Source organism: Podarcis muralis, chromosome 8 (assembly GCF_964188315.1).
Source record: "Podarcis muralis chromosome 8, rPodMur119.hap1.1, whole genome shotgun sequence".
In the NCBI taxonomy this organism is placed as follows: Eukaryota; Metazoa; Chordata; class Lepidosauria; order Squamata; family Lacertidae; genus Podarcis; species Podarcis muralis.
The window spans coordinates 15,664,764-15,680,943 of record NC_135662.1 but is presented as its reverse complement, the minus strand read 5'-3'; the positions used below and the strand labels follow the sequence as shown (position 1 = coordinate 15,680,943).

At 45.0% G+C, this 16,180-nt stretch overlaps 1 protein-coding gene across 3 annotated transcripts in view; it reads left to right on the top strand.

Annotated features, from left to right (window-relative positions):
* The window catches only part of DEPTOR (DEP domain containing MTOR interacting protein), a 65,521-nt gene extending 51,307 nt beyond the window's left edge, over positions 1-14,214 (top strand). For all 3 annotated transcript variants that reach the window (XM_077932753.1, XM_028736228.2, XM_077932752.1), the window contains exon 10: positions 11,654-14,214. In XM_077932753.1, coding sequence (XP_077788879.1) covers positions 11,654-11,782 — 129 coding nt within the window. In that variant the 3' untranslated portion in view covers positions 11,783-14,214. The remainder of the gene's footprint in view (positions 1-11,653) is intronic.
* Positions 14,215-16,180: the final 1,966 nt, after the last annotated feature.

Sequence of the window (16,180 nt, the reverse complement as noted above, 5' to 3'; positions counted from 1 at the left end):
CTCTGTAGTAGCCTAGTGGTGATAGAAATTCTTTCTTACTTTCTCGGTGGGGTGGCTTTTCATAAGGATGAGAGCGAGTCTTTGGCATTGAAAGCAGATTCTGGATCCTTAGCAATCGCTGGCATTGCTCCTGCATAGCCCCTCCTCTTCCCTTTCTGCTCATGGGCTATGTGGCCAGAGGAGTGAAAAAACCATGGCAGAAGGACAGCATTTGCCTTCTGCTGTTGGCAATGGAGTGGATCTACTGCTTCTTGCAGAAAGAAGTTCAGAGGAGGTTGGGCAGGTCTGGAAAGGCTCTTTGGCTCTCTTCCCGCCAGGTCCTTGCAAGCTCTTTGAAAATAAGTCTGGTGAGAAGTGGAAAACTCTCTTTGTTTTCCTCCTTCACTTTACAGGGTTGGGCGTTATATCACAAGACCTGAAACTGAAGTGGGGTAAATATTGACACAGCGATAACATTGTGATTGCAGCAAACACCAGCAACTCACTCCCTATGTTAAAGACACACCATGTAAAGATTGCACAGAAATAGACACGATAAGGCCTGCCCTCTGTTTCCAGCATGAAAACTGTGAAACCACCTGCTCAGGGTTTAGTTTTGGGCTATTTTAATCTTATTGTGTTGCTAAATATGGCCAATATGCTAGCTGTACGATGAAAAACAGTGTTGGTTCTTACTTTGGAGACAGAGCAGATAGTGTAAGCTGGGTGACACATCTCTCCTACTTTTTTGTTGTTGTCTGGGAGTTTGAACAAACATCAGCTGTTTTCTGATATGGTTTTACTCGATGGCTTTTCTTTAAATAATACGACAGGTGAAACAGAACTGGCATTGGTCTAGTATATAGCTGTCAACTTACAGTTTTGAAAATAAGGGACCAGCAGCCTTGAAAATAAGGGACCAGCAGCCAAAATAAGGGACATGCAGCCTCACTTGTTCCAGGCACTCCAGTCTTCCTGTCCTCCTGCAGTCTGGTCAAACTCATGCTGGTAGCTTCGAGAACATTGTCCAACCAACTTTGTAACCAGAGGTTCAACTGAATAGAATCTGAATCACGTGCACCACAAGGCCTATGCAGCCTCAACTTAAGATGGCTCCCCGGCCTGGCTTTGCACTGCAAAGTTTGCAGCAGCACGTGCAGCAAAATGGCGTCCAGCATTCAAAAAACCCCTCAGCTTGCATTAACTAGCCACACACAAGGCATGCAAGCTCCACCCCCAGTCGTTCTTGGACTTCTTATTTGGTGAGCAACACAGCCACAGTTGGAGCCTCTCTCCTCCCTGGCCGGCAGGGAGGGAGGGAGAGGAGCTGCTTCCTTTGAAATTTAAGGGACATCATTTAAGGGACATTTAAGGGACAGCAGCGGGACCTGGCGCTAGAATAAGGGACTGTCCCTTCAAATAAGGGACACTTGACAGCTATGGTCTAGTAGCACTTTTGCAGCTGGTCTAAGGACCAAAGTGGAGCTTTGGCAGAAGTTCTGAGTCTGCGAATTGTATACACACCCCACACATTTAAGAAGCTTCAGAGAATCCTGCATCAGAGACAGAAACATCTGCTGAAGGGAAGTGCAGGTGGACTGTGGAAGATGGAAGAAAGATTGCTCACTTCTTTTCTCCACTACCGCTTCTCCTTTCTAAATGGCACCTTCCCTCCATCACTTTTTTTGATAATTAATGTCTCCAGATTTCTGCTGACTGTGCAGTTTGGCTCTGAATTTCTTTTATCGGTTGTATTCTCTGCCAAGAGTATAACAGATTTCACCTGCTGTTACACTAGAGCATGAGCATAGCCGAAGAATCTTTATAAGTGTTCGTTGATATTGAGCTATTAATCAGCAAAGTGCTACTGAATCATATCCTTCCTCTGGTAACATCATACTTACTTACACTTACATCATATTCTTGCAAAGAAACTGGCAAAAGGTGGGCTGGACGAGGTAACTGTTAGCTGGTTAATGGACCGAACCCAAACTGTACTCGCTAATGATTTCTTGTCATCCTGGAAAAAAGTTACAAGTGGAGTGTTGCAGGGTTCTGTCCTAGGCCGTTGTTGTTTGTCTTGATAAACAACTTGGATGAAGGAATTGAGGGGATGCTCATCAAATTTGCAAACTGGGAGGGGTAGCTAATGCCACCTCGTATTTACGGGACCGCCTCTCCTGGTATGCCCCGTAGAGACCTTAAGGTCCATGAATAATCACAGTTTAGGGGTCCCGGGCCCTAAGGATTATCCTCCACCAGAGTCAGGGCCTTCTCAGTGATGGCTCCGACCTGGTGGAATGCTCTGTCCCATGAGACCAGGGCCCTGCAGGATTTAACTTCCTTCTGCAGGGCCTGTAAGACAGAGCTATTCCGCCTGGTTTTCAATTTGAACCTAGCCTGATCTTTTATTCCCCTTCCTTCCCTCCCCCCTCCCCCTCCCCTTTTTATGAAGATTACCCGCTCTGGGATCCCACAGTTAATTCTCCCCTGGTCTCCAAACTGGCCCAAATAGGACTAATTTAGCCAGCTAGCCCTGGTGATCATCTAATGTTTATTGGATGGATTTCCCCCCTATATTGATTTTTGAATTTTGAATTTATTGTTATTCACGTTTTATACTGTATTTTATGATTTTTTTGTTGCATCAATTAAGTGTTGTAAATTTGTTGTTAGCCGCCCTGAGCCCGGTTTCTGAACCCGGAAGGGTGGGGTATAAATAAATTTTTTATTTTATTTTATTATGAAGTCAGGGGCATAGGGCGGGGGGTGCGGCTCTCCCCGGGTGTCATCCATGAGGGGGCAGCACTTACCATGGGGCCTGGCCTGCAGCTCACCCGAGCCACGCATCTCTCCTGGGAGCGATGCGGTGGCTCGGGGCCCCGCGCTGCGCAAAACAGCAGCGTGGGGCTTGCATCTGCAAGGCGGACGCTGTGGGCAGCTTGCTGCAGTGCCCCCCAGGCGTGGATCACAGTGGCGCCCCCGTGTGTGGATCGCAGCGGCGCCCCCCTTAAAAAAACAACCTTAAAAACCATAACAATTCTGATAAACCCACCATTTTGGCTTGCTTATGTCAAACCAACAGGACTGTTACTAGCCACTTATCTTTTTCAGATTAGTTATAAACAAGGACAATCTCAAGGCTACAGTACTTTTTCTAAAAGTTTTTGTAAGAAGATGCTTGGAGGGCCAAGATCTAGATTAGGAATGCATAAGATATGAAGGCATGTCGGGCTCTTTGTCGTCATGAGTTCTGGGAGCCGCAACAGCCGTACCTATTCAAATTGTGGCGAGGCCGCTCCGAGTGCATATGCCAGCGCAGAAACAGTGCTGTGCTTATGTGTTAATTCAGCTCGTAAATTCCTGCCTGGGCCGCAGCCCAATTACAGATGCATCGTGTTGCCAGACTGCACAGCTGAGACCTTTTGCCCTTTCGGAGCATTTGCTGATGACTTAAAATAGCCCTTGGCCAACAGCTTTTGCTGCAATGGTGAAAAATACTCAGAGTTGAGTGTGGATTTCATGCTCTTTATTCAGCTCATAGTAGTGAGGAGGAATGGAAGTTCCCCCAGAATGTCTGCTTTATATACATTATTTACACAATTGGACCCACGTGATTGGCTAATTCCGGGATTCTCCTGTAGGCCAATCGGGTTGCGGATTCACTTCCACCTGGAGCTGGATTGGGTGGCTCCTGTGGTCCAGTCAGACTGCTGCATTCTGGATCCTATTGTTCTGGGACCAATCAGACTGCTGCATTCAGAATCCTATTGTTCTAGGACCAATCAGACTGCTGCAATTTGGATCCTATTCAACTCAGTACATAACAAACGGGAAGACAATTTGGACACTGGAAGTTTGGGAAGAGTGTTGTTCTCATGCAGAAACTTAATAGCGTTGTAGACAACCCCGGTTTCTTTGGCCCTGCTGTTGCTGTCCTTGAGTTATGGTTGCCACCTCTTGTTTCCTGAAGTCCTGCTATGCCAGGCAAAAATTCTACTGGTATAGCTTTGAGAGCCAGTGTGGTGTAGTGGTTAAGAGCGGTAGACTCGTAATCTGGTGAACCGGGTTCGCGTCTCCGCTCCTCCACATGCAGCTGCTGGGTGACCTTGGGCCAGTCACATTTCTCTGAAATCTCTCAGCCCCACTCACCTCACAGAGTGTTTGTTGTGCGGGAGGAAGGGAAAGGAGAATGTTAGCCGCTTTGAGATTCCTTCGGGTAGTGATAAAGTGGGATATCAAATCCAAACTCTTCTTCTTCTTCTCTTTATCCACCATGTAGATGGGGAGAATTTCACCTGTTCCCTTTCTACATGCAGGTGTTCATCCCTCAGGAGAATCAGCAATACAAAGGTTGCAAATGTACCTTGTGTGGAGGTCCACCTGCTGGACTTGTGTCAAAGAGGTAGGAGGATACAGCCTTCTCCTCTGTGCCACATCATGATGTGCTGCATGTAGTGGTGGCTCTGAACTGATGGTGGCTAAGCAGAATCATAGCGTTGGAAGGGACCCCAAGGCCATCTAGCCCCGTCCCTCTGCAATGCAGATATTGATGTTGGAGCAAATAACTCAATGAGAATAGCAACACAGTGTGAATCGGTTATGAAGCAAAAGGGGAATTACCTGCTACAGCTTATTAAAAAGGAACCGGAAGCTTAATTATTTATTACAATTATTTCAGGCTTAGTCTTTTCATAAACTGTGGGTGTTGTTAATGCCCACTGGAAAGGAGAAATGAACTAGTTTGCATGAAATGGATGCTGTGATCCATTTGGGTCTTCCCACCCACTTCATTCACATGTGCAGGAAATGAAAACAACAATTCTCGTAGTCATTTCTCTGGAAAAAAAACCAACCCAAAGACTAACCATTACGCCATCAAATTTACAACCTGCGCATTAAATTAGGTCAACAAGTTTACGGCTCATGTTCTGTTTACCTGACATGTTTACTTCCCCAAATTGTTAACTTGGAAATCAATGTCGGCGAACTTCAAGGAGCCTCATTAGCCTTACTGTTCTAATCTGAAAAACTCTGGTTTGGCGTCATATCAATTAACTAAACAATAGTATTAACAAAATTGCTTGATCTTTAAAGTAGAAAGTGCCAGGCTTACCCCTGCTTAGAACTGGCGTCCTCTGACCTGTAAATCTTCCCTTATAATCCCAGATGTGTGGGTTCTGTTGTGACTGTTCAGTGTATGGGAGAAGGCATTTTTCACATGTTTAAAGGCACCCTTGCCATTAGGATTATTTAATTAGGCTTTTACATTGAAATGAAATTCTGGGGCGTCAGAAGTTTGCACTGGTTACCCGCAATATCCAGGAAGGATCACGAAGCAGTGAGCTTTTCAACAGGTTACAGTGGTACCTCGGGTTACAGACTCTTCAGGTTACAGATGCTGCAGGTTACAGACTCTGCTAACCCAGAAATAGTACCTCGGGTTAAGAACTTTGCTTCAGGTTGAGAACAGAAATCACGCAGCAGCAGCGGCGGGAGACCCCATTAGCTAAAGTGGTACCTCAGGTTAAGAACAGTTTCAGGTTAAGAACAGACCTCCAGAATGAATTAAGTTCTTAACCCGAGGAACCACTGTAGTTGGATCTTTCCCTCAGCTGAAGGAGTGGCAAACCTCAGAAGGAGGGGGCAGGTGCTAGGCTGATGGGGTAAGAGCAACTATGACAATGGGAGCGTGTGAAATCCTCAGTTCAGGATATCTTGAGCCTGGGAGGTCAGGTAAACTCATCAAATCCTTTGAAGTCTATGCATTGAGTAAGGACATTCCTGAGTTATCTTCCGAATCTGCTCCTCCAGGAGAAACAGTTGGTCCGGTCTGGTATCTATGTGATCTCCCAGATGCTTGATGCTCCGGGAGGGAGAGAGGCAGCAGTTCTGGAGATTTATCAGAAAGCCGTGACTCATGGCACATGACAGCTAGATCCCAAGGCGCCCTGCAAAGAATGGTGCTCAGATAGGCGTAGTAACCAACCCCTGCAGAAGAAGATGGACTACTTCTCTGAATGGCTGGTACTCCAGATAATGAATGGCCGGTGCAGCATTCTAGTATAGCCACCTGTCATGTGCTTCCAATGAAGCTTTGTTTAAAGGTAAAGGTACCCCCTGACCGTTAGTTCCAGTCGTGGACGAATCTGGGGTTGTGTGCTCATCTTGCTCTATAGGCCGAGGGAGCCGACGTTTGTCCACAGACAGCTTCTGGGTCATGTGGCCAGCATGACTAAGCCGCTTCTGGCGAACCAGAGCAGTGCACAGAAACGCCATTTACCTTCCCGCCGGAGTGGTACCTATTTATCTACATGCACTGGTGTGCTTTCGAACTGCTAGGTGGGCAGGAGCTGGGTCCGAACAACGGGAGCTCACCCCATCGCAGGGATTTGAACCGCCGACCTTCCGATCGGCAAGCCCTAGGCTCAGTGGTTTAGACCACAGTGCCACCCGCATCGCACCTGAAGCTTCGTTTAGGCAAGTTCTAAACATCCTGCCCTGACGGGACGCGGGTGGCGCTGTGGGTAAAAGCCTCAGCGCCTAGGGCTTGCCGATCGAAAGGTCGGCGGTTCGAATCCCCGCGGCGGGGTGCGCTCCCATTGCTCGGTCCCAGCGCCTGCCAACCTAGCAGTTCGAAAGCACGTCAAAGTGCAAGTAGATAAATAGGGACCGCTTACTAGCGGGAAGGTAAACGGCGTTTCCGTGTGCGGCTCTGGCTCGCCAGAGCAGCGATGTCACGCTGGCCACGTGACCCGGAAGTGTCTCCGGACAGCACTGGCCCCCGGCCTCTTGAGTGAGATGGGCGCACAACCCTAGAGTCTGTCAAGACTGGCCCGTACGGGCAGGGGTACCTTTACCTTTTTAAACATCCTGCCCTACCCACCCTATACAGGTGGTTGAATACGGACTTGACCTCCAGCATTTGGTTTGTGCCACATTTGTTCAGAGGGATTACTTCTTCCTCGCTTCTTTCTTAGGCTGTCTTCTTGCCTTTGTCCACCTGTACTTCTCTGCCTGCTCTGTCTCTGGCTCAGATATGGTCAGAACAGGAGGCAGAAAGTCAGGCCAGTGGGAGTGTTGTCCCACGGTTTATTGGATGCTTCCTCCATGCCTCTGTTGAGAATGTTCATGGTAAATAACCAATGTTTTGTTCTAACCTGTCTATGCATATTCCCTTCCCATTTGGCACTCCAACATTGCCTTGACTCAGCAAACTGGATGCAAACTGTAGACGTTTCACCTGGAGTACTGTGTCCAGTTCTGGGCACCACAGTTCAAGAAGGAGACTGACAAACTGGAACGTGTCCAGAGGAGGGCAACCAAAATGGTCAAAGGCCTGGAAACGATGCCTTATGAGGAATGGCTAAGGGAGCTGGGCATGTTTAGCCTGGAGAAGAGGAGGTTAAGGGGTGATATGATAGCCATGTTCAAATATATAAAAGGATGTCACATAGAGGAGGGAGAAAGGTTGTTTTCTGCTGCTCCAGAGAAGCGGACACGGAGCAATGGATCCAAACTACAAGAAAGAAGATTCCACCTAAACATTAGGAAGAACTTCCTGACAGTAAGAGCTGTTTGACAGTGGAATTTGCTGCCAAGGAGTGTGGTGGAGTCTCCTTCTTTGGAGGTCTTTAAGCAGAGGCTTGACAACCATATGTCAGGAGTGCTCTGATGGTGTTTCCTGCTTGGCAGGGGGTTGGACTCGATGGCCCTTGTGGTCTATTCCAACTCTATGATTCTATGATTCTATGATTCTACGTTTTAGCTCTCAATGCAGCTTTCCTACAAACAGGCTGCTTTCTCTCCCCTTTTACCAAAGCAGTAGGCACTCAGCGATGGGTTTTATCTGAATGAAAATAGCACCTCGGGACAGAAGGAGTAATAATACAGGAGTTTATTTATTTCTCCTTAGACAAAGTTGTTTTTTCTCACCTCCACAAATTGAAACCTGGTTTGCAGCAAGCGTTCTGCAGAAAGTCTCGAACATGACACTAGGCATGTTTTGAGCCTTAAAGGCTGAAAGCTAATGCCAGTTCTCTGGAGATGCAATCTTGTGTTTATGCAAGAGCTGGATTGCTGCCTGCATCCACACCGCCCACTCTTTTTAGCCAATGGTGCACTAGCTAGACATACTCACATACACAGTAAAATGTAGTATGCAGAAAAAGATTCCTCCTAAGGGTGGATTTTAAAGGAATGGGGAGCAAAATATGTTACTGGTGTAGAGCATGGTGAATGAGCCCCTGTCTGCAGAAAGTTTCACTCTGCAGATGAGGAAGAAGGAAGGAGTTCTCTGCAGACTAATCAGATTAGACCTTTGGCACACACAAAAAAGGTTTATATGATGCTTTAGACAAGCATTTAAGCCTCTTTCACATATTACTTGCAAGAGAGTGGGGCCATGCTCCTGCCCCACTTATTTATTTATTGCTTTAGGATCCACACTTTGGTTTTTTTAAAAAAAGATATTTATTAAAGTTTCAACATTTTACAAAAATAAGAAAAAAAAGAAAAAGAAAATACAAAGTAAAAACAGTTAAAAACAGATCAGTTTTTCCAAATCTTATCTTTCATTTGCTTGTTTCCCTGACCTCCTCACACCTCCCTTTTTTGTATTCCAGTTCAATTAGTTAATTCAGCAAATCCTTTCCCTCTTTGATTTTATCTTAATCTTTTATCTTAATATATTATAGCTTTATATTATCACCTGTTAACAAACCATTTTACATATTCCTTTATAACATTGCTACTAAAAACCGCTTAACTTCAATCCAACATCATTCTAACATTCATTAATTTTGCAGTGTTTCTGTAAATAGTCTTTAAATTTCTTCCAATCTTCTTCCACCGACTCTTCTCCCTTAGGATCCACACTTTGAGAACTATGGTCAACAAAGTGGTATCACAACAGATATAAAATGTAATTGAGATTCAAATGGGCTCTAGTAATTTTAAAACAGCCATTTCCTGACATTAAACGCCTAACAACCCACAAAGGAAAGCAAAGGCCTTAGGGAAGAGAGAGGCCTTCAAGGCCTAGGCAGCTATGGATGAGCCCTGTGGGGCCACCACCAAAAAGGTCATGTGAGCAGTGCCACCCACCCACCCACAGCCACATCTCTTCTTCACTGGCAGACACTTCAGTTGAGACCTTCTGATGTCAATCTTAGGGTCCTAACAGACTGATCTGGAGAAACAGGGAAGATCATGTTAGTGTTTCATGCAGCCAATGCTGCAAATGTGACTGGTGTGAATCACACGCCTGTCTGAGAAGACTGTGGGAATGGAAGACAGCCTTATCTCTCTTCCACTGTGTGTACTTTGTAACGTACTTTCACTTTTTTTTTTTGTTTTCTCGGAGCTGAGGAGAATGGTCGCCATTATGCTGTAGTCTGTATATAGTGTGTAAATAAATAGTAGTTTAGATCTACGATGTCTCGCTCTTCTTGCTGTTATGCCAGAAAATTAGTGTGCATATATCAAGCTGATACAGTGGTACCTCGGGTTACATATGCTTCAGGTTACAGACGCTTCCGGTTACAGACTCCGCTAACCCAGAAATAGTACCTCGGGTTAAGAACTTTGCTTCAGGATGAGAATAGAAATCGCGTGGTGGCGGCACAGTGGCAGCAGGAGGCCCCACTAGCTAAAGTGGTGCTTCAGGTTAAGAACAGTTTCAGGTTAAGAACGGACCTCTGGAATGAATTAAGTACTTAACCCGAGGTACCACTGTATATGACGCTGAGCTCCCTGCGCACATTGGAGGATGCTTGGAGTTCTGGGGGTTTGCAGGCGACCCCAGGGCGTTTCCCAACAGCACTTTGACCATGTCCAGCACTTTGAATTGAGCCCAGGAACATATCTGCAATGAGCACAAACAGGTGCAAATTGGTGTAAGATGTTCCAACTACCTGGCGTCCAGAGTGGAGTCCCTAAGGTGGTTGGATGGTGCCTTGTATGCCTCCTTCTGGAAACTCCTGCTAAAGGGGTGTCCAATGTATTCTTCTGCTTTCCTTTGCACCACGTCGGCAAGGCCAAGAGTGGGGCCTTGTCATCTGGACAGCCCAGGACCTACATACACACTGCACAGTTTTGTGCCAACAAAAACAACGTGGGAGGCAGCATTCACGAATTGCCCTTCTCTGCAGCCACAGCAGGCGCTGTGATTCTCCAGCATTTTGACTTCACCCCTGGAAGCACACTCCATTGTCCCTCAAGACAGATGGGTGCCAACAACAAACTGGCATCAATTAGTAGCCAATATTTTTCTCCAGATGATATTTCTGGGCAACCATTGTCAGTCACACTGCCTGATCCCTGCCTCCAGAGAACCACAAATTAGTGTGTTTATTTGTGAAATAGCCATGGTGTGCCCTGCTTCTCCATCCGTCCCCTTTCCCCACTCACTGTAGCGGTAATTTTTTTAATATAAATTTAGTAAATAAAATAAGGAGTCAGATTTTTGCCCCATAACAAGTTGGGGGAAGGGCGGGCAAGGGGACCAGTGGAAGAACAGGGCAGGAGAAGCTGCAGTACTTAAAATTTACAGAACTAATAACACCACCCTGATATTTTGTGAGATGCTGGTATATAAATACATTTAGTTATTCATTCATTAATGAACTTTTGATAGGAAATGCACAGCATCCCAGATCTGCAAGCTGACCATTGTGTTGGAGAGGAAGACGTTAAAAATAATATATTTTTTGTTGGCCTTGAGGTTTTCTACAGCCAGTTCTAATATTCCCTCCGGGAATAACCAAGGCGGTGGTGGGAATTGCTTCCTTGTTGCATGTAATGGGAAATCAGCGTTAGGTTTACAGGCGTTTGTTCAGGTTCCACAGTCAGTAACTTTGAAGCTTCTCCGACAGAAGTGCTCGCGTTCTGCTGAATTGTAATAAGGTTGTGTCCGATTCCTCCCTTTCTCCAGCTGACTTGCTGTACAAGAAAACAACCAGGTGCTCTTGTTGACAGTAGTTCATGCTGACATTGGTGACTATCGGTTGGCTCACTGTAATGATTTATTATTATTATTATTATTATTATTATTATTATTATTATTTATACCCCGCCCATCTGGCTGGGTTTCCCCAGGCACTCTGGGCGGCTCCCAACCGAATATTAAAAAGTTATGGGTTAAGATTTGCCCAAAAGCTTTGTAAAATTAAGTGCTTTGGGTTTGTTCCAGTTAAATGATGCAATGCTGCAGCCTTGCCCTTGCCAAGGCCTTCCACATTCCTAGCCTTTGTTTTGTTTCATTTTATTGCCATTATAAACTCTCATGCTTAGCACGTTGAGCTTATTAACAATTTTCAGAGGGGTAGCCCATGTAGCAAAAAGAATCTTGTGGCACTATGTAGACTAACAAATTTATTACAGGAGCATAAGCTTTCTTTTTTAAAAAAAGGAGCGAAAGTTTAAATTCACAGGGTTCTTTGAGTAAGCAGTGTATCAGATTAAATGGTGTGTAATGTTAATGGGTTTAAAATGGCCAGAAGTGCTTGGGATTTAAGATTATGGCAGACGTTTTGCTGACATGGTTCATCCCGCATTGTCTGTGAGTTTTGAAGTGTTTTCTGCTGCATTTGGTGTTGGGCCCCTGGAGCAGAATGTGTTGCCTTTGCCCAACACTAAGAGCATCCTTGCCTCTTTCTCCCCCCATTTCTTTTAGGTCTGCCAGTTTGTGGTTTCGGTGAATGGGCTGAACGTCCTCCATGCAGACTACAGGACAGTGAGCAACCTCATCCTGACTGGTCCTCGAACCATCGTCATGGAAGTGATGGAGGAGATAGAGCCTTGAGGAGGACACTTTGAGATGAGGACATATACCTTCTCTGAGACAATTATCCTGCCTTCGAAGTACTTTCCTCCCTCCCCTCCACCCCCAGTTTACCAGTAATAAATACTTGGGTGGATACGCTCTTCAGCTAATGTTTGTACCCATGGTACTGATGTGCAGACTCCCCTGTGCTATGCTGTGGGCCAACTGCATATCCAGGATGTAGCCATCTCAGGTGGCCTGCATCACAGATGGCTGTGGTACCAACAGAAGGGTCAGAATCATGTCAGGAATCGCATCCTTGCAGGTTTCCCCAATGCTATGCCGCTCCTGTTTTCCTTCACAATTTTATTTCTGCAACGGAGCCACCGCTGAGATCATCCGAAGGACTTTCACCTTGGGAACTGGGCCGCATCGTATATTTTCATTCGCACTTGTAATGTGCCAATTGAAAGCATTACCAGGTGGTGTGTGTGCATTGTTTCAGGATGCTGTAGCAGAACATCAAATTCTAATAAATTAAAAGGAGGTGTAAAGGTAAAGGGACCCTTGACCATTAGGTCCAGTCGTGACCAACTCTGGGGTTGCGCCGCTCATCTCACTTTACTGGCTGAGGGAGCCGGCATACAGCTTCCGGGTCATGTGGCCAGCATGACCAAGCTGCTTCTGGCGAACCAGAGCAGCGCACGGAAATGCCGTTTACCTTCCTGCTGGAGCGGTACCTATTTATCTACTTGCACTTTGAGGTGCTTTCAAACTGCTAGGTTGGCAGGAGCAGGGACCGAGCAACGGGAGCTCACCCGTCGCAGGGATTCGAACCGCCAACCTTCTGATTGGCAAGTCCTAGGCTCTGTGGTTTAACCCACAGCGCCATACAGCAAATGTGGCCTAAGTGAACAATTTGGATACACCCCGTGCATTTTCTGGCACTGTTAAGTCTTAAGTTGCAGAATCGTCGAGTTTGAAGGGACCCGAGGGTCATCTAGTCCAACAACCTGCAACACAGGAAACATTTGCCCAATGTGGGGCCTTGAACCCACATCCCAAGAGTCCCATGCTCTATCCACTGACCATTGTTCAATGACAGAGCACATGCTTTGCATGTAGAAGGTCCCAGACTCAACTCTTGGCAGCTACAGCCAAGCAAGTAGTGATGAGAAAAGCTTCAGGCAGAGACCCTGGAGATGCACTGTGAGGATCTGGGTTTGCATCTCTCCTCAAGCTTCCTGGGCAAGTCACTATCTCTCATCCTAGCCCATGTGTGGCTAAAATGGGATAACTCCCTTGCGTGTTACCCTGAGCTCTGGAGAAGTGGCAGGATGTAAATATGAGCAAATAAAATATTTCTCAGTCTCAATGCCGCATCTTAAAAATGAGGACAATAACGATCTACCTCCCGGGATTGTGGTGAATGTAAAAATCCTTCAAACTCGTGCATTATCTGAGCTTTCACAGGCCATATAGTTCCCTGAAAAGCGTGGCTTTAATAGCACAGCGATACCTAACAGTATGATGCTCAGTGGCTTAAAAGAGCCTATTAGGTATACCGTTTGGGTGGAATGACTGGATCTGAGAGGCTTTGTTTAGCCTCGTTTTCGAAACGCTAAAAATAGAGGAAGCTGCAGCCATACTTGCATTAAAATGTGCTTCTCCCACTGTTGAGTAATACGCGCTTGCTTTTAAAAGAGCAGAGCTTTCACTTTTTGTAAACTCACATCCGAATCATTGTTTTGGAGAATGCTGAATGAACTACGTCAAACCACGGAGCCAATCCTACCTTAGAGCCAATTTTGCAAAATATTAAGGGGGTTAGGCAACAGGATTTGGGGGTTGATTTTTTTTTCCAGGTTGTTGAAGGTAGTTTGGGGGGGAAATGAATTATTTCTCATGATGTGGACGCTGAATTCACTTCTGCTGCAATAAGCAGGTTTTTCACATTAGGTCCAAATCCAAAATATTGTCTTTTTCAGCATAAATTCAGATTCGCAGACCATGATGAAGCCCCTAGATTGAAATGTCTGAATCCCCCTTTAAAAACCCAATTCCTGGTTGAAGCTTTTAGAAAATGGTGTGTGTGTGTGCGTGTGTGTGTTTAAAATTTGGCAGCATATCTTCAACAGCAAGATTCAAACACTCAATACTTGTACTTGACCCTTTCAAATGTGACTTTAGAGAAATTCACTTCGGTTTGTGCAGAGAAAATGCACATTTGGATATAGCCTTGCTTTGAGCTATGGTAAAATGTGATAAATTTCGCAAGAGGGGGAGATATTTGTGCCAGCTTTGTAATTTCTCGCTCCGATGAGGAAAGGTGTGCCATAATTTTTTCGAATGTATACATATTTATATGTTTTCCACAAGACCGTGTAAGCTATACATAGCAAAGGTATTCTGGTACTGTTTGATTTATATATGTCAGTTGAGTTTTTGAATAAACCTTTTTAAAAACGGGATTTGTTTGTGGCCACGTGCAAAAGAAAACGTTACTATCTCGGCGTTCTTCTCCAGCAAAGGAGATCTTTGACACATGGGCCAAACTTGGCACATCGGGGCGTTGGGGGCAACCCACACCCTTTGCAACCCACACCCTGTGGGGCAGGATTCGGCCAAAAAGGGTTTTGCAGACGCCAGTAGCCAGGAGCTTCTGAAGCATTGTGCAAAGCAGGGTTGACCATGCATTGGCTGGTGTGTGGGGAGGTTCAATCCTGTTCAGTTTGGGTGCACAAGAATTGTGCATGAATTTTTCTGCTTGTCAAATTTGGCCTCATTCTGATAAGCCAGAAGGCTTCTCCACCCTCAGTCACACAACAACTTTATTGTGTATCTGTGCAAAGGGTGAACACAAAGTAGTAGCTAAAATGCCATGTTGATACACGGCCATGTTCATCAATAAATTTTTAACAAGGCCCATCTTTTTGTAATAAGTAAGAGCTCAAGGTTAAAGTGGCCTTAACTTCACCCACTGTTTTGCTCACATATAAGCAAAGATCTCTTGTATATTCATATCGCCGTGACCAAGAAGCTTTTGTCAAGAGCGCTCTGTATACTCACCGACCCCCTCTTTTTTGGGGGGTGGGGTGGTCCGTGTTGTGGCAAGCTGTGGCAGTGCTTGAGCGACAGGCGTATTGTGTGACAGGAGACCTTGCGCCTGAATGCGTATCGCAGCGCAAATGGGCATGGACTCCTGACCCACTGGTTTTATTTAAGCGGTAAGTGATCCCAGAGAAGGTTTCGATAAAAACCATTTTTTTAAAAAAATGGAACCATTTCATCAAAACATCGGAAAGCAAGGTCGTGAGTAGCTGACAGCAACCAGAGCAACAATAAAACCAAATAAAAAATAAAAATAACATATAATAAAAAATAAAAATAAATAAAAGCATATAAAATAAAAAAATAAAATAAAAAAGCCAAATAAAAATAAATAAATCAGAAAACAACCCAACACTCTTAACCAGGAAAATGCTTGTGTGAATGAAACTGTTTTCAGCTGGTAACTAATGTTCATAAGGATCAGTGATAGTGCCTCTTTGAGGTTTTGTGGTGGTGTTTTTACAGTCATTTCCACTTTTGTATTTGTTTCTTCCTACACTTTTTTGTTCTTTGTTTTCTTTCTTGTTTTTCTTTTTTTTCTGTATCCCTTTTTTTCTTTATAATCAAAATGCTTTTGATAAAATATTAATACCAAATTGAAAATAAAAATAAATAAAATCAAGTAGTATAGAAATTTTATGAAATAGGTAAAAAAAAAAAAAGAGAGAGAAATAATGTATTTGCCTGCTGCTGAAAGGCAAGTGAGCCTGTCTGGGTCCTCATTCTACTCTTGGTGCCAGCACTGAGAAGGGCCTCTCTATAGTAGCCATCGGCTGCACCTCCCATAGGACGTCTTCCCATGAGTGAGGAATTATCATTTCATTATTTACTATATTTATTAGTCACTTTTTTCCAGAAAAGCAAAACACAAAGCCACTAAAAAATATGAACATTAAAAACAAGGATAGACGACACACACACACACAAAATCCAACTCAATCCCATCCCGCTAAAATGTATTAAAAGAAAATCAGATTCAAATACCTGACAGAACAATACAGTGGTACCTCTGGATGTGAACGGGATCCATTCTGGAGCCCCGTTCGCATCCTGAAGCAAACACAACCCGCGTCCGTGCATCTGCGGGTCATGATTTGCCGCTTCTGCGCATGCACGTGATGTCATTTTGAGTGTCTGCGCATGCGCAAGTGGTGAAACCTGGAAGTAACGCGCTCCGTTACTTCCGGGTCGCTGTGGAGCGCAACCTGAAAATGCTTAACCTGAAGCTACTTCAAGGTATGACTGTAATGTTTTTGCCTTCCCCCCCAAAAAACATATACTGATGGCACCAGACGTAAAGGTAAAAGGTAAAAAGGACCCCTTTTA